Genomic DNA, 19,288 nt, shown 5'->3' with positions numbered 1-19,288 from the left:
TTCCCTCTTTACTCTATCAAAACCTCTCATCATCTTGAAAACCTCTATTGGGTCACCTCTTAACCTTCTCTGTTCCAAGGAGAACAGTCCGAACTTTTCCAACCTCTCCTCATAACTGAAACCCCTCATCCCTGGCAACATCCTGGTAAACCTCCTCTGTACCCTCTCTAATGCCTTTAGCAGAGGAGTTTCCTCTCTAACTGAGGTACTCCTTAATACAGGAAACTTTCGATTAACCGGCCCCTAAATAACCGCAAATGTCGGTTAACCGGCAAAATTCAGGAGTCGGTTCAGGTAACTTTTATTACTTGCACAGCAACAAATGGAGGAAGGCAAGGGTTTGGCTGCAGCTGTTGCTAAGCTACAGAGACGCTTGCAACTTGTGGACGTTGTTCTGAACCTGTTGCTAAGCAACAGGGTTTGTTGCTTTATACGGAGCTCTAAGGAATTGTTGATGAACCGGCACCACGTCGGTCCCGTCCGTGCCGGATACCAGAAAGTTTCCTGTATCTCACTTTAATACTTAAGCTTCCATTTAAGATGTAGAGCGAATCTTCAGGTCCTGAAACTAGGAGTTTGTGAGCTAACAATTAAGTAGCGCCCCGCCTCTCTCCCGGGGGCGCTGTGTTGGAATATTGCGGCGCTATGTGCCATAGCGCCAAGCGCTGCTGCACGTCGCGCCATGGTATTACAGGCCTCCTACCCCCTCTTGAAGGAGAGGGGCCTTGCACAAGTAGTTCAGGTGGTGCGCTGCCTCAGTGCAATGTGTTTGGCACCGGGTTTGAATCCCAGCATCGGCCAAAGTGCGCTTGGATTGACCCCAGAGCCCCCATGCCAACTTGGCCGGGTTCACGGAGGCTGGGTCAGAACCACCTCATCGGCTGTAAAGCACTTTGGGATCTCCAGAGGTCATGAAAGGCGCTATAGAAATGTAAGTCTTTAAGTAAAGGTGAAGAGTAGAAACAGAAGGTCAAATGCCATTAATCAGCCCTCTGGGGAGTTTCCAGGCAGGTTCAGTACCTGGAACAGCCAGTAGCATGTCAGCATGTTGGTCAGTGAGAATGATACGTGGTGCAGTACAAGTTATTATAATATTTCAACTTAAATATATATTTTTGACGAAGGGACAATCATTAATGCATTGATGGCCGTCGCATCAATATGCATTTTTGTTTACAAACACAGGTGGTAAAATGATATTTGAATGGTTCTACCAGGATGGTAAGATGTACTTCTTGGTAATCTGAGGTGGACGCTACTCCTGGTTGTTTCAGAGACTGCGTTTGCAAAACTTTCTCCCTCTCCTTGTTAATCCGACAGTAGCAAGCATACATGTGAGCAGGTGGAAGAAAGAATTTTCCTTTATATAGCACCTTTCACATTCTCAGGAAGTCCCAGATTGCTTTACCACCAATGAGTTACTTTTTTGAAGTGTAGTCACTGTTGTTTATCAGTCCAAGGTGACAGCCAATTTGCGCACAGCAAGGTCCCACAAATAGCACTAATGACCAGTTAATCAATTTTGCGTGGTGTACATTGAGGAATAAATGTTGGCTAGGACTCGAGGAGTGCTCTCCTGCTCTTCCTTGAAGAGTACCATGTGATATACTAGGTCCCCCTGAATCTGTTTAATGTCACATCTGAAAGACGGCACTGTCGACATTACAGCACTCCCTCAGTACTGCACTGGAGTGTCGGCCCTGGAGCGCGGGAACTGGAATCGGCAATCCATCCCCTCGGGCTTGTTCCACCATTCAATTAAATCATGCCTGATCCAATGTTCCCTCCAAGCTGCGCTTTGTTGTGTGTAGCCAGTTTATTTCAATGCGCGGTTCCTTTAAATTTCTGTGCATGTGCGGTATTTGCAATGGAAAGGCTTGTGAGTGACCAGATTACTGCGAGGTTGCACACGCGCGCAGCTTAGGGGGAACGTTGGACTAATCTGTACCTCAACTTCATTTGATCCATATCCCTTGATACCCTTACCTAATAAAAATCTGTCAATCTCAGTCTTAAAAATTTCAATTGACCAGCATCCACAATTTTTTTGGGGGGAGAGAGTTCCAGGTTTCTACCACCCTTTGTGTGAAGACATGTTTCACTCCTGAACGGCCTAGCCCTAATTTTAAGATTGTGCCCCCTTGTTCTGAATTCCCTCACCAGAGGACCTCTGTCCACGTACACTATCAAATCCTTTTTATCATTTTAAAGACCTCAATTACAGGAAACTTTTTTTTATCCGGCATGGACGGGACCGACGTGGTGCCGGTTCATCAACAATTCCGGATAACCGAACGCTGTAGTAAAAGATACGGAGCTGAGAGCTCCGTATAAAGCAACAAACCCTGTTGTTTAGCAACAGGTTCAAAACAATGGCCACAAGTTGCAAACGTCTCTGTAGCTTAGCAACAGCTGCAGCCACACCCTTGCACAGCAACACATGGAGGAAGGCAAGTAATAAAAGTTACCTGAACCTACTCCTGAATTTTGCCGGTTAACCGGCATTTCCGGTTATTTAGGTGCCGGTTAATCGAAAGTTTCCTGTACTCGCTCCTCAGCCTTCTAAACTCAAGGGAATACAAGCCAAGTCCTCGTAACTTAACCCTTTAAGCCCTGGTATCATTCTGGTGAATCTTCGCTGTACTCCCTCCAAGGCCAATATATCCTTCCTGAGGTGTGGTACTCAAATCTGAACACAACACTCCAGATGGGGTCTGCTCAAAGCTTTATATAACTGAAGCATCATTTCCTTCCCTGTGTACTCCAGCCCCATTGCAATAAAGGCCAATAGTCCATTAGTCCTTTTGATTACTCTTTGTACCTGTGCACTAGCTTTTAGTGATGTGCTTACCTGGACACCCAAATCCTTTTCCTCTTCCACAGTTCCCAGTCTCTCGCCATTAAGAAAATATTCCGATTTGTTTTTCTTGGATCCAAGGTAGATGACCTCACACTTTCCCACATTGAATTCCATCTGCCACAGTTTTGCCCACTCACTTAATCTGTCTGTGTCCCTTTGGTAGCTTCTTGCTCCCACCTACACAACTTACTGTGCATCCTAACTTAGGGCTGGATTTCACCAGCCCTGAGGAGGCAGGTTTGGAGGCGGGACTGCTGGGAAAGTCTAAAAAGAATGGGAGCGGGTCCCGAACGCAAACCCACTCCCAACCCGCCTCCAACCAATCTTCCCGGGAGTCGGGTCCTCGATTTGCACAGGGACCCGACTCCTAGCAGCGGGAACAAGATTATAGCCACTTAACTGCCTGTTAACAGGCAGTTAAGAGGCTTTTTCCCATTTTGAGACTTCTGCTGTGGGCTTCCTGACGTCGGGGAACCCCGCCAGGGTAAGTGAGGCGTGCTGTGTGTCTGTTGTAATGTTTGTGTATAGCTGACAGCTGCAGAAGTGGTGTGAAGGATGCAATGGGACACTGGTGAGCAGATGTTGGGAAAGTCATTTTAATGTGTTTAGATTTTTCTGCAGGTGACCAGCTTTGAAGTGTTTGTGTGGCCTCACCTCATTGGGAGAAGTGACAGATCGCTTCTGTAACCTCACCTGCAGCTGCCATCTGTTTTATCCTAAGGAGAGAGTCATTGGAGAGACTGGGTGCAAGGGCTCACCTTTGTACGGTGATTGTCAGTGTTTGACAGCACCTCAATGCAGTCAAACACTGACAGATCATCTGTCAAAAATAAAAGGTTCATGTCACTTTAAGAAAACCGGCAGATGAAGCGTCATCAACTGATGTCATCTGACACCGGCTTTACCTTAATTGGCCGGCAAGCCCGCAGGGCCGGCTTAACAAGGCCAATCAAGGGAAAATAGCATCTGTGCGTCGGACGTCGCTGGGGGCGGGACTAGAACCCGGAAGGCAACAGTCCTGCCCCCAACTCGTCTCGGCAGGTAAAATCCAGCTCTTAGTGTCTGCAAACTTGGATGAAGGAATAGAGTTGTATATCCAAGTCACTGACATGGTGAAAAGCTGAGGCCCCAGTGCAGAACTTTAGAGAACATGACTTATCACATCCAGCCAATCACGTCTTTTTCCCTACTCTCTGTCTCGTATCTCCTAACCTATTACCAACCCGTGTCACGACATAACATCCAATTCTATTCGCTTTTATTTTTGCTAATAATCTCTGTGGAACATTGTCAAATGCCTCTGGAAGTCCATATCGACAACATCTGTATGTCTCCTTCACAGGCTAGCTCTATTTTTATCTATCTATTTATCACTGTGTAGACCGATACATTATGTGTTACTGTTCCCTATATTTTTGAAATAATTAACATTTCAGATAAAAAAAGACTTGTATTTATATAGCACCTTTCACGACCACCGGACGTCCCAAAGCGCTTTCCAGCCAATGAAGTACTTTTTGAAGTGTAGTCACTGTTGTAATGTAAGAAACGCGGCAGCCAGTTTATGCACAGCAAGCTCCCACAAACAGCAATGTGATAATGACCAGGTCATCCGTTTTAGCGATGTTGTTTGAGGGGGGGGAGAACTTACCCCGCTCTTCAAAGTCAAAGCAGGCATCCAAAAAGTAAATTTGCTCAGTAAAGATTCATCAGTAAACAGCTTCTCCTTCAAATGAATGTCCTGTAAGAATCTCCATTAGCTCAGCGTGTTTATTCAGTTAATAGCTGTGCTGTGTACACCATAAACCTAGAAGATTTGATTTCCAGTTTGGGCTGAATTGGCTGATCTTAATTAGTGCAGTGGGAGGGGCACCACTAGGAGTCTCCGTTCCTCTCCTCTGAGGAGGATGATATCAGCCTCTTGGTATCATCTTGATTCACCATTGCTGGAAATGCTTGGGTGTCAAGGTCAAGTGAGAATTGAGCTCAGCTGTGATTCTCCGTGTAGTTGAGTAGTCTGTTGAAAATCACCTTGTTAAGGCTCACGTGTTGATAATGCCCGCTTGACCAAGGCACCGAATGATCAGCGTCAGTCTTGGGACTGTACCCCAGCAAGGGGTCAATGCCGCCACGCCCCAGCCTTTACCCCCCGCCACCCCGCATCCCTGAGAGGATTGACTGGATAAATGGAAAAGAACCTACTTTAACTGCACTAGAGATAAAAGGGGAAAAATTTGGTTGCTAAGAGGGCGCTAACGGGGCGCAAAGCAACTAGTGCCCGGGCGCGGTGCCGCCAATGCCGCCCACGAAATTCAGCGGGAGGTTAGTGGCGGCAGTAACCGTTAGCGCCCCGCGGTGCTGCGCAGCCGGCGATGATGTAATCGCCGTGCGCAGCGCCCCACTCGCACCCCGGCCACGATCTTAGGTAGCGCCCCCTGACTTACCGCCGGACGCTATGTCCGACGGGGTTGGGGGGGGGGGCGTACCTGCGGCTGGGGCGGCGCAAATTAAAGGGGAGGTGCGGGGCGGCCATTTTTGTTGCTGGTCGCCTGTCCCCGGCCTCCTGACACCACCCTCCCCCCCGCGGAATGCTGGCTGCGCTCCATGAGCCCGACACGTCTCTTGAGCGCCGGGCTCTTTTGCCAGCACTCCGATCCCCGCTGGTCCAGCTGGGCCCCAGGTCGCACTGCGCAAGGCCCCTCCCCTTTAAGAAGGGGAGGATGGCCTGCAATACCGCAGTGCGACGTGCAACGTTCCCTAACAGCACCCCAAGAGGGAGGCGGGGTGCTTCCAGTAGCACCCCGCTTCCCTCTTGGGGCGCTACCACTCAATTTTGGCTGCGGGGGTGCTAATATTTCCATGGCGCTAAAGGGGGCACTACTCAATTTCCCCCCCAAAGCCTGTTGAAAACATCAAATATCATCCGCAGGAAATCTACAGTAGAAAACAATAATGACGTACAGACAATGCAATAACGGGTTGATTTAATAAAGCATCTTTTTGAAGCTGTTTTTCAATGTACTTTTAATCTTAAAAGAAAACTTGTGTTTACAAATACATCTGTCCTGTTTGACTGGATACTCAGGGCCCTTGTTCATAGAGAGGGTTTCTGATATCTTCATAACTTGTAGAATCATACAGCAGAGAAGGAGGGCATTCGGCCCATCGTACCTGTGCCGGCTCTTTGAAAGAGGAATCTAATTAGTCCCACTCCCCCTGCTCTTAACTCACCAATGCACAGCACATGCAATGCAAAGAGGAATGTCACATAATGCGCAGACTCTGGACAGTTCACGGCTGTGTTTCTGACATTACAACAGTGACGACACTTCAAAAGTACTTCATTGGCTGTAAAGCGCTTTGGGACGTCCTGAGAGAGTGGAAGGTGCTATATAAATGCAAGTCTTTCCTTTTACCTGAAATATTTTCTCCGTTTTCTGAACTGCACTCAGAAATGCGCTCCTCAAAACCATGTAACTTTCTTCAGCAGATCATTGTGAGCTCATTCGGAGGCGGAATATGTTGGCACCAAGACACTAGTTCTCTTGCCAGCTTCATATGGAACTGGTACTGTGTCAGCTTCTTCGAGGAAAACATCTTGCGCACGATCGACTCCTTCATGAGTCATAATGTTGCTGGAATGGAAGGAAAGTTCCTTTCAAGCTTTCATCACCCTCTGTGCCAAGTGATATTGCTTTCCAAGCTAAACATTTCTGTCGGCATCCTCCATGTGTTTGTTATAATCCAGCGCACAACTGGGCTCGACGATAGCAGCTCCAGTCTTTTGATCAAACTCGAAGATATCATCCCCAGGATGCATTATCTAGCTTGCTGTGGCATGCAGCACGCAAACAGAGTGCTTTTTGGCGACAGACCAGGTCCCCCACCCTTCAACTTTGTATCTGCCAGAGGATGAAGAATGTTTTTCTTTCATTGTCATTGGCATTTGACAACCATTGATTGCCACTCTTCTGAGTTTAAGGAACAATAAAAAAAATGGATCAGAATGCACTCTTTTTGGAATCTTTCCCCACCGTGTTGAAGACCAGCTGATGTACTATTTGTGCTCACCTATATACGAACAAAGGAACATACGTGTTATAAATCTCATCATCAAGAAACTACTTATGAAATAATGCTGGATGGCCAGCTGGTGGCGCCGTCCAAGGAGTATAAATACTCGGGCGTGGGCCCCAGCTTGCCAGGGACATTTTGTAAGACAAGGAGCTAGTGAAATACAACTAGACTTCCATGTTCTGAAACAAGTTGATTAAAGCCTTGCTTTATGCGTAGTGAGTTTTATTACGTCAATACGAATTAGGAGCAGGAGTAGGCCATTCGGCCCCTCGAGCCTGCTCCGCCATTCAATAAGATCATGGGCTGATCCGATTAATCCACATTCTCGCCTACCCCCGATAACCTTTCACCCCCTTGCTTATCAAGAATCTATCTACCTCTGCCTTAAAAATATTCAAAGACTCTGCTTCCACCGCCCTCTGAGGAAGAGAGTTCCAAAGACTCACGACCCTCTGTGAGAAAGAATTTCTCCTCATCTCTGTCTTAAATGGGCAACCCCTTATATTTAAACAGTGACCCCTAGTTCTAGATTCTCCCACAAGAGGAAACATCCTCTTCACATCCACCCTGTCAAGACCCCTCAGGATCTTATATGTTTCAATCAAGTCACCTCTTACTCTTCTAAACTCCAGCGGATACAAGCCTCGCCTGTCCAACCTTTCCTCATAAGACAACCCGCCCATTCCAGGTATTAGTCTAGTAAACCTTCTCTGAACTGCTTCCAACGCATTTACATCCTTCCTTAAATAAGGAGCCCAATACTGTACACAGTACTCCAGATGTGGTCTCACCAATGCCCTGTACAACTGAAGCATAACCTCCCTACTTTTGTATTCAATTCCACTCGCAATAAATGATAACATTCTATTAGTTTTCCTAATTACTTGCTGTACCTGCATACTAACCTTTTGTGATTCATGCACTCGGACGCCCAGATCCCTCTGCATCTCAGAGCTCTGCAATCTCTCACCATTTAGATAATATGCTTCTTTTTTATAATTGCTCTCACCTGTAGATACTTGCCACTCATACTTGTAACCACTTTGAGTTTTATGCAGAGTGTATGATCTCTTTGATCCTAAACTTTTAACAAAGTGGGTATTGACACCACTGTGTCAGCCAATGAGCTGGAGGCGAGGCAGGACCTACGACGGGACTTACAGCAAACAGTCTATTTTACAGCAAACAGAGTCTATTTACTCAGCAAACAGCAAACAGAGTCTATTTACTCAGCAAACAGAAAACAGAGTCTATTTACTCAGCAAACAGAGGGCTAGATTTTCCGTATAGACAGTTTTGGGGCGCTAACCTTAGCGCCCACCCAAAGTTAGCGCCCGCCCCAAAGTAGCGCCCCGTTGCCGGAAATTCAGTGGCTTCGCCCTAAGAGGTTGGTGGAGCGCTAAAAGAGGCGTTCCACTACTATCTTTAGGCGCTAAGCCGGCGGTGCAGAGCGCAACACCCGAGCTCGGGCGCAGTGCATGGCAGACACTCTGGTGCCAGTGAGCTCTTAAAGGGGAAGGGTGCATGTGTTCTTTCCAAAGGCAGAGTCTGGGGGGGAAAACAGGAGGAGGAGGAAGAGGAGGGGGAGGGGGGGGGGAGGGGGAGGAGGAGGAGGAGGTGGTGGTGGTGGTGGTGGTGGTGGTGGTGGTGGCCGGCACCATAAATACACCGTTCACAACAACACACCGGATCCCACACAACACATGCAGACTGCCTTTTATAGTGCAGGAGGAGCGCCCTTTAATTTGCGCTCCCCAGGGTGTGTTGCGTTCCATTTTACAAACGCTCTGGACGCCAGCCGCACAATGGGGCGGTCCGACTGAAGTTTGGATTCGGGGCGGCCAAAGGGCGTTGCACGAGGATGTGACGTCATTTTCTGCGCGCGCATCCGGCCGGCCACTAAACTTTGCGCCGGCGCTAACGGGCAACTTAATTTGGGGCGGGGCGCAAACTGCGCTGCGCACGGGCGCTACACGCATAGCGCCCGAAAATCACTTCTCTTAAGGCGCTAACTGCTGGCGCAAGCAACTGAAAATCTAGGCCAGAGTCTATTTAAACAGTGCACTGCAACAAATAGTCTATTTACTCAGCAGAGGATACAATAACAGTGGTTTACCACATTCACCCCTTGTTTAAAATTTAGTCCGGCGGGGTGAAGTGTACTACAAGTTCGTGTAGGTAAGTCTATCAGGAGGCCTTGTATGACGTCCTGATCGTCGTGGTGGCGGCGGCGGTGGTGCAGTATCCAACGTCGAATCTGGTGTCTGGGTGGTCAACGAAGGGTCCTGGGGCTCCGGCATGCCGTCTACAGGGGTTGGGTTGGGAGAAGTGGTGGGGGATAACGGTGGTAATTCAGGGGCACCCGAGGGTGCGAGGTCTCGTATGGAGACCGTGTCCTCCCGCCCGTCTGGGTACGCCACGTAGGCATACTGGGGGTTGGCGTGTAGGAGGTTCACCCTCTCGACCAGGGGGTCCGTTTTATGGGTCCTCACATGCCTCCGCAGTAGGACGGGCCCAGGAGAAGTCAGCCATGTCGGTAGCGAGGTTCCCGATGTGGACTTCCTGGGGAAAACGAACATTTGCTCATGAGGGGTGGCATTAGTGGCAGTACAAAGCAGTGACGGATGGAGTGGAGTGCCGCAGGGAGGACCTCCTGCCAGCGAGAGGTCGGAAGGCCCTTAGATTTTAAGGCTAAGAGGATGGCCTTCCAAACCGTCGCGTTCTCTCTTTCCACCTGGCCGTTCCCCCGGGGGTTGTAGCTGGTGGCCCTGCTCGTAGCAATACCTCTCGCGAGCAGGTACTGACGAAGTTCGTCGCTCATGAAAGATGAGCCCCTGTCGCTATGTATATAGCTAGGGAACCCGAACAGGGCGAAGAGGTCATTCAGACATTTGATGACCGTGGTACTGGTCATGTCTGGGCAAGGGATGGCGAACGGGAAACGGGAGTACTCATCAATTATGTTGAGGAAGTACACGTTGTGGTCAGAGGAGGGGAGGGGCCCTTTAAAATCGACGCTCAGGTGCTCGAAGGGGCGAGTGGCCTTGATCAGGCTTGCTCTGTCTGGCCTATAAAAATGCGGTTTGCACTCGGCACAGATTTGGCAGTTCCTGGTCATGGTCCTGACCTCCTCGATGGAGTAGGGCAGGTTACGGGATTTGATGAAATGGAAGAACCTGGTGACCCCCGGGTGGCAGAGGTCATTGTGGAGGGACTGCAGTCTATTAACCTGCGCGTTGGCGCATGTACCACGTGATAGGGCATCTGGGGGCTCATTGAGTTTCCCGGGCCGGTACAAGATATCGTAATTGTAGGTGGAGAGTTCAATTCTCCACCTCAAGATCTTGTCGTTCTTGATTTTGCCCCTCTGCTTATTATTGAACATAAAAGCAACTGAACGCTGGTCAGTGAGAAGGGTAAACCGTTTTCCGGCCAGGTAATGCCTCCAGTGACGCACCGCTTCCACAATAGCCTGGGCCTCCTTTTCGACAGGAGTGTCGAATCTCGGGGCCCTGGAGGGTCCTTGAGAAAAAGGCCACGGGTCTCCCCGCCTGGTTAAGGGTCGCAGCTAGGGCGAAGTCGGATGCATCGCTCTCCACTTGGAAGGGGATGGACTCATCCACTGCGTGCATTGTGGCCTTCGCAATATCGCTCTTGATAAGAGTGAAGGCTGCACACGCCTCTGGTGTCAGGGGGAAGGAGGTGGATTTGATGAGGGGTCTGGCTTTGTCCGCATAGTGGGGCACCCACTGAGCATAGTAAGAGAAAAACCCCAGGCATCTCTTCAGTGCTTTTTGGCAGTGGGGGAGGGGGAGCTCCATAAGGGGGCGCATCCTGTCGGGGTCGGGCCCGATGACTCCGTTCTCCACTACGCAGCCGAGAATGGCAAGGCGTTTGGTGCGAAACATACATTTCTCCTTATTGTACGTTAGGTTTAGCCGCTGGGCCGTACGGAGGAATTTTTCTAGATTAACGTCATGGTCCTGCTGGTCGTGGCCGCAGATGGTGACGTTATCCAGGTAGGGAAAGGTGGCCTGCAGCGCGTTCTGGTCAACCATCCGGTCCATCTCCCTTTGGAAGACCGAAACCCCGTTGGTGACGCCGAAGGGAACCCTAAGGAAGTGGTAGAGGCGGCCGTTCGCCTCGAAGGCAGTATACTGGCGGTCCTCATGGCGGATGGGGAGTTGGTGGTATGCTGACTTAAGGTCAATGGTGGAGAATACTCTGTATTGCGCAATCTGATTGACCATATCAGATATGCGAGGAAGTGGGTATGCGTCCAGCTGAGTGTACCGGTTTATGGTTTGGCTGTAGTCAATGACCAGGCGGCGTTTATCGGTGCTTTTAACGACTACAACCTGGGCTCGCCAGGGGCTGGTGCTCCCTTCGATAATGCCCTCCTTCAGGAGCCGCTCCACCTCAGAGCTAATAAAAGCTCTGTCCCCGGCGCTGTACTGCCTGCTCTTGGTAGCGATGGGTTTACAGTCGCGGGTGAGGTTAGCGAACAAGGGGGGGGGGGGGGACTTTGAGTGTGGAAAGGCTGCAAGTGGTGTGCGGCGGGCGATTTAAAAGGTGTTGGTTGCAGACTGTGAGTGGGGGGAGGGGTCCACCGTATGCTAATGTGACACTTTTAAGGTGGCACTGAAAATCCAACCCTAGCAGCACGGCAGCGCAAAGACGGGGCAGGACAAGAAGTTTAAAATTTTTATATTCTGTGCCCCTAACCGAAAGGGTCACCACACAGTAGCCGCCGACGTCCATTGAATGGGACTTAGACGCCATAGAAATCCGATGGCGTGTTGGCAGGACCGTGAGGGAGTGGCTACGTACCGTGTCGGGGTGAATAAAACTCTCTGTGCTCCCGCTGTCAAATAGGCAAGTGGTGGCGCGGCCGTTTACCGTGATGTCCATCATGGACCTGGACAGATGATGAGGCAGGGCTTGATCCAGCGTAACGGAGGCCAGTGTATGGCTTAGTGAGTCGATATGGTCGTCCGACGAGACGGTGGTCGAGTCCGGAGACGAAATGGCGGCCGCCATGATTCAGGTCCCCACGCGGCCGGAGGTGCACAAAATGGCGGATAAGATGGCTGCCCCCACGGTTCGCACGCGGCGCTGCTGTCATTCGCGGGTTTCCCCCTGCAGGCATTGGCGTAATGGCCTTTCTTCCCGCAGCCCGAGCAGGTAGCGGTCTTAGCCGGGCAGCGCGCTCTAGGGTGTTTTAACTGGCCACAGAAATAGCATTTTTGGGCCTGGTTACGGGGCATCGCTGCAGTTGGTACCGGGGGCGGCGGTCCCGGTTGATTTCGGGACATCGCTGCAGCAGTTGGTACCGGGGGCGGCGGTCCCATGTCCCAAGGTCGCGATGGCCATGGCGCGGCGCCGTTACGTGAGTATGCTTCGAGGTTTCGGTGGGCCGCATCTAACGAGAGCGCAAGGGCTACGGCCGACTTCAGGTCGAGCTCCTTGCTTTCGAGCAGTCTCTGCCGGGAGTAGTCGGACTGGAGGCCCCTAACGAAGGCATCACAGGTAAGTCCCTCCGCGTGCCCCGCAGCCGTTACCTCCTTACAGTCGCAGTCCCTGCAGAGTGTCTGTAACGCCCGTAGAAATACCTCTACCGATTCCCCCGGTTGCTGCCTGCGGGATCCCAAGAGGTGTCTGGCGTAAATCGTGTTCACTGGGCGCGTGTATTGCCCTTTTGGTAGTTCGAGGGCCGCCGTGTACGTAGTAGCATCCCGGATGAGTGTATATACTTGAGGGCTCACCTGGGCGGTCAAAATTTTTAGTTTGTTCTCCTCCGATGTCACGGCGGAGGCTTCTAGGAAGGATGCAAAGCAGCTCAGCCAGTGTTCGAAATTTGTCGATGAACCCGCTGCTTGAGGGTCGAGGTCCAGGCATGCCGGTCTGAGGGCTCGCAGCAACGCCTGCTGTTGTTGCTGTTCAGGTGTCGACATTTTACTTTTAGACGAGAGGCATGCTCTGTTCTTTAGTTAATAAAATTGATACGCTTATCAATTACTCCATAAAAGGCGATGAATTAGGAAAGTAATGAAGAGGTTTTTATTAACTAAAGAACAGAGCATGCCTCTCGTGGCCAACTGGTTCCAAGAAGGAAGTGGGTTGCCGAAACACCCACCTTTATACCTGGTCATGTGGGCGGAGCCAGCTGAGGCATGCATTGGTACACAGCGCCAACCAGAGGTAACAATATGCAATAACGATAACAGTAGGATACAATAACAGTGGTTTACCACAAAATGTTTGTGTTTATTAAGGTGAGGGATGCTGGAAGACGGAATGCTTTTCATTTTCTGTTGCATCTGTGTCAGAAATGAGCAACGCTACAATTGACCTAACCCATATTCTTACACTGTTCCAATGAAGCTCAACGTAAGCTCAAGGAACAGCACCTCATCTTTCGATTAGGCACTTTACAGCCTTCTGGACTCAACATCGAGTTCAACAATTTCAGACTATAACCTCGGCCCCTATTTTTCAGGCAGCTGTTGTTGCTGATTCTGCCGTCCCCATTTGCAACATTTAATCTCTCCTGCCTTCCACCCAAGCACAGACCGTCTCTTTTGTTCCTTCCTCCCCTCCCCTTTTCCCAGGATCTGCACCTGCTTAAAACCTGTTACATCTCTAACTTTTTCCAGTTCTGACGAAGGGTCACAGATCTGAAACTTTAACTCTGTTTTTCTCTCTCCACGCATGCTGCCTGACCTGCTGAATGTTTCCAGCATTTTCTGTTGTTAGTTAGCCCAAATTAGATGCAGGTTAAAACTCCAGTTACACCGTCTCGACTCCAATCGCAGAAGGACTTTTGGGTTCTATTTTCCAAGTGCTAACTTTCTGCTAATTAGAAAATGGCAGACATTGGGGTCGATTTTCATTGACCCGTGGAGTCGGGATTGGAGATGTGCGGGGGGTTAAAGTCCCGAATTCGGGGGTCCCGACACCATCCCACCCCCAACCCGCCTCCATGTAAGTTTCAAAGGAGGCGGGTACCTGCCCCGCGGGAAGGGATTAGTGCCAATTAACTGCCTGTTAACAGGTAGTTAACAGGCAGTTTTTAGCCTAATCCCTATTTTCAAGCTTGAAGTGTACGATTCCCGACGGCTCCAAACCATGCCAAGTTAGAGGAGTTGGGCCGTCGGGTTGAAGGACTTGGAGGGGTCGAGATGTCGGTGTTCAGGTGAGTGATGGGTGCATGAGTGCAAAGGTAAGTGTGTTTGGTGTGTCTAAAGTGTGTAAAGAAGTTTAAATTACCTGTACTTACCTTTTCAGCCTTCCTTCCTCTAGGTTTCGGGAATCCATCATTCAGCCGGCACAGAAAGTAGAATGGCAGCGAACTGTCAAAAGTGACAGCCTGCAGCTTTCTGTGCCGGTGAGATTTCTAACTGAGTCTGTGTAGAAGGACTCAGGTTAGAAGTAAGACTGTCAGTGTTTGACAGCTTCAAACAGCTGTGAAACACTGATATTTCATCTGTCAAGACCTCTTGACAGATGAAATTTCAGTCTGTGACGTCACCTGTTGCCGGGTGGCCCTTAATTGGCCTGCTGAGCCCGCTGGGCGGGCTCAACAAGGTCAATCAAGTTAAAATCACGTGGATTGGCCGCATCTCGATGGAGGTGGGACTACAACCCCGAAAGTTGTAGTCCCGCCTCCTTCCCGACTTCTGAATGAAAATCACTCCCATTGTGTTACTCTCTAAACAAACAGTAATGACTTAAAGAAAGAAAGAACTGACATTTATATAGCGCCTTTCAGAACTTCAGGATGTCCCGAAACACTTTACAGCGAATGAAGTACTTTTTGAGTGTAGTCACTTGCAATGTTTCAGCTCTCTGCCAGTCCCGTGCAGCCCAGGACTGGCTTTTTCAATGTTAAAGTTTACCTGTCAATGGGCCGCGCAGCCCTTTTTAAAAGGGTCATGCACGCAAAAAAAATTACGGGGAACATTGATCACTTGTGATGTCGATACGCAGCAGTCAATCTTCACATAATGTCCGACAAATACTAATGAGATAAATGACCAGATTATCTTTTTTGTGGTGTTGGTTGAGGGATAAATGTTGGCCAAAACCATCCTACTCCTTTTCAAGATGTGCCATGACATATTTTACAACCTCTTAAAACTAAAGCCCTGTCTGCCCTCTCAACATCTCATCTGAAAGACGGCACCTCTGACAGTGAGGCACTCCCTCAGTACTGCAGTGGAGTGTCAGCCTAAGTTATGGGCTCAGTTCTCTGGGATGGGGCTTGAACTTATAACTTTCTGACTGGGAAGCAAGGGTGCTCCCACTGAGTCAAGGCTGCCACCCGAGTTCTTGCCACTCATTCCATAGGTTTACTAGACTAATCTAGTGGGCGGGTTGTCTTATGAGGAAAGGTTGGACAGGCTAGGCTTGTATCCGCTGGAGTTTAGAAGAGTAAGAGGTGACTTGATTGAAACATATAAGATCCTGAGGGGTCTGGACAGGGTGGATGTGGAGAGGATATTTCCTCTTGTGGGAGAATCTAGAACTAGGGGTCACTGTTTAAAAATAAGGGGTCGCCCATTTAAGACAGAGATGAGGAGAAATTTTTTCTCACAGAGGGTCGTGAGTCTTTGGAACTCTCTTCCTCAGAGGGCGGTGGAAGCAGAGTCTTTGAATATTTTTAAGGCAGAGGTAGATAGATTCTTGATAAGCAAGTGGGTGAAAGATTCTTGGTAAGCAAGGGGGTGAAAGGTTATCAGGGGTAGGCGGAAATGTGGAGCAATCAGATCAGCCATGATCTTATTAAATGGCGGAGCAGGCTCGAGGGGCCGAGTGGCCTGCTCCTGCTCCTAATTTGTATGTATGTTCCCCCCTCCCTGGCCACTGTCTCAGGCTGAACTAGATTGTTAGCAAGCTTGATGTCCTATTTGAGGCTGAGCTGAGTTTTTGAAATTATATCCTCTCTATCACAAAGACCACCTACTTCCACATCTGTAAACTTGCCCGCTTCTGTCCCTGCCTCAGTCCACCTACTGCGGAAACCCTCATCCATGGCTTTGTCACCTCCAGACTCGACAATTCCAACGCTCTGCGGGCTGGCCTTCCATTCTCCACCCTCCATAAACTTCAGCTCATCCAAAACCTGCTGCTCATATCCCATTTTGCACAAATTCTCGCTCACCCAGCACCCCTGTCCTTCTGGTCCCTCAATACCTCAAATTTTAAATTCTGCTCCTGTAGGAATAGGTGTATTCCTAACAAATAACGGAGCTTGACTCGGAAGAACAACAAACTGGATTTTAATGTTGGATTAGATGAAATACAGCAAACAACGTAGATCGATGCAAGAGAGTCGTGGAACAGGTCTTTCCCCAGCAGGGACGCCGCGAGGACTTACTCGGTAGTCCCGTGGATTGCGTGATGACGTCATCGCGTTTTCCCGCACTTGGGCAGTCACGTGAATGGCGCGATGACGTCATCGCGTTCTCCCGGTGCTGCAGCCGGCCGTTGCGGCCGAAGTCGCGGGAGCGGGAGGCTGAGCTGAGCCGGCAATGGCCACAGGAGTGGGAGGCCGAGCTAGGCCAGCGATTGTCGTGGGAGCGGGAGGCCGAGCTGGGCCGGCTTGCGTTTAGGTGAGTCACGTGATGCGCAATGTGACGTCATCGCATTATCCCGCGTTTGGGTGAGTCACGTGATGCGTGACGTGACGTCATTGCGTTAGGTCGCGTTCTTAAAGGGGCAACGCCCCGTACATGCAAACTGTATATAAACATAGTTAAAGTTAAAGGGAATTATGTATAACAAGTAAAGGACACTCGGTGGTACCGCTACACTCCTTGTATATAAATGCCCTCGTGGCCTTGTCCCTCCCTATCTCTGTGGCCTCCTCAAGCCATACAACCCCCAAACCGGCCTCCCAAACTCTCAGTTCCTCTGATGCTAGCCTTGTGTACACTCCCCCTCCCTTTGCTCCACCATTGGCGGCCTTACCTTCAGCCATCTAGGCCCCAAGAATTCCCTCCCTAAACCCCTTCGCCCTTCCTCCTCGCTCCCCTCCTTTAAGACTTTCTTTAAAACCCACCCAAGCTTTTGATCACCCCTCCTCACATCTCATTCTTTGCCTCAGCATCCATTTTTGTCTCATTTCGCCTCCGTGAAGCATCTTGGAACATTAAAGGCACTAATGCAAGTTGTTGTTGTTGCTGCAGTTGTGAAGTACTGCAAGTTTATTGATGTTGTACAAAATGTTCCAAGTTAATGTGGCGTAAAGCAATCTGTACATTTTATTGATGCACTTTATAACTCATAGGGATTATCACATTTATATATCAATATAAAAATATGGCTGGAGTATGGTTAGCAATAATAGCAGAGATACCAGTAGTATAAATGGTAATGATTTTAATGGTTTTAAAATGGTTCCAAATGGATGATTAAAATTGTTCCAACTTGACTGTCCTTTAGAACTAATTCCTGAAAAACAGGTACCGTGAGAGCGATCTGAAAATAGAATGACTTGTATTGGAATGAATTGGAACTGAAACAGTGTCCAGCAATAGTTATTCATTAAATCCTCCCTGTCATAGAATCATAGACATTTACGGCACAGAAGGAGGCCATTCGGCCCATCGTGTCTGTGCCGGCCGACAAAGAGCTCTCCAGCCTCATCCCACTTTCCAGCACTTGGTCCATAGCCCTGTAGGTTACGGCACTTCAAGCGCATGTCCAAGTACTTTTTAAATGTGATGAGGGTTTCTACCTCTACCACCCTTTCAGGCAGTGAGTTCCAGACCCCCACCATCCTCTGGGTGGAAAAAGTTCTCCTCAACTCCCCTCTAATCCCTCTACCAAGCCCGATTGCCTGCCTCTCTTCCGCGGCTAAGTTCGCGCCCGGGTGGCCCTGGAGATGGAGCACGCGGTGTCCGCCGGCGCGCTTGAGGCCTTCCGCGACCGGTGGGCGCCGCGGGGACTGGAGCTCATCATCACCCCGGCCAATACAATTTTAATTTGATTTGTTAAGTTTTATTTGAAGTTTTTCTAAGTTACAGTTAACTTATTCAACCAAAAGAGCAATCCCTCTACCAATTACTTTAAAATATCCTATTTAATGGAGTTAAATTAGAATAAGTTGAATATTTCGATTGGTTAACTTGTCACAGGTGGTAAGTGGCCAGCTGGTATTTAAGAACATAAGAATTAGGAACAGGAGTAGGCCATTCGGCCCATCGAGCCTGCTCCTTCATTCAATAAGGTCATGGCTGATCTTTGACCTCAACTCCACTTTCCCGCCCGATCCCCATATCCTTCGATTTCCCTGAGAGTCCAAAAATCTAGTTTGAGTTTTTTCTTTTAGAACAAGCCAGGAGTTTTGATCTTTGTGACATTTTGAGGTTAAATGATCTGCTCATTAAGAGAATGGCTCATTTCCCATTCCTGGCACCCAGTGGTAATACCAAGCACTCCCAGGCCAGGTGTAGCGCAGTTAGATGCTCCCTCCGCCTTGCCCTAACAACCTGTTTTAGCTACAACCTGGGGACAGCAGTACATACTGGCACTGCAGGCACTGTGCGGGCCTCTCTCTTGTTCAGCTAATTAGTGCCAAGTTAAGGGCAGCTTTGCGCTGTCTGCCCATCCCCACTGAGAACTGGTTAAGCCTGTTCAAATTCACTTCACATACAGTCGGAGGTGACTTCCATCTCAATTACCTGGGATGGATTCGAACAAAGTGCCGGAAATGATAGTCCAATGTGCTAACTCACTGTGCAATTCAAAGTAATATTTCAGCTGAATAGAAATGATGTATTTTTTTTTCCAATCAAGCCATTAATTCGCACGTATCTTGCTTTCCCAGGCACTATCACAGTATGGACGAGTTCAGTCACTATGACCTGCTGGACGCTGCCACTGGAAGAAAGGTAGCTGAGGGACACAAAGCCAGCTTCTGCCTGGAGGACACCACGTGTGACTTTGGCCACTTGAAGCGTTATGCCTGCACAGCACACACTCAGGTAGGAAGCGCAATTCGGGCAACGTGCACTCTGGAGCCGTTCAAATTAAATATTAGTGTCCTTCATTATGGTGCCTGTGTTGCCTGAGTGTGGGTCAGAAATAGTACTTCACCTATGTGGGATAAAAAGGAATGTGGTTAAGAAGGCAAATGGTATGCTGGCCTTCATAGCGAGAGGTTTCGAGTACAGGAGCAAGGATGTCTTGCTGCAGTTGTACAGGGCCTTGGTGAGACCACACCTTTAGTATTGTGTGCAGTTTTGGTCGCCTTATCTGAGGAAGGATGTTCTTGCCATGGAGGGAGTGCAGCGAAGATTCACCAGACTGATACCTGGGATGGCAGGAATGACGTATGAAGAGAGA

General features: G+C 49.3%; 1 protein-coding gene across 1 annotated transcript in view; it reads left to right on the top strand.

Annotated features, from left to right (window-relative positions):
• Positions 1–19,288, top strand: part of loxl1 (lysyl oxidase-like 1) — a 119,348-nt gene that overhangs the window by 65,309 nt on the left and 34,751 nt on the right. The window contains exon 4 of the mRNA XM_085972228.1: positions 18,771–18,927. Coding sequence (XP_085828354.1) covers positions 18,771–18,927 — 157 coding nt within the window. The remainder of the gene's footprint in view (positions 1–18,770; positions 18,928–19,288) is intronic.

The sequence above is a fragment of the Somniosus microcephalus genome, chromosome 32 (assembly GCF_052327205.1).
Source record: "Somniosus microcephalus isolate GS21.2 chromosome 32, FLI_Smic_1.0, whole genome shotgun sequence".
NCBI lineage: Eukaryota > Metazoa > Chordata > Chondrichthyes > Squaliformes > Somniosidae > Somniosus > Somniosus microcephalus.
The sequence above is the reverse complement of the archived record's forward strand: the minus strand, read 5'-3'. Positions and strand labels throughout refer to the sequence as shown.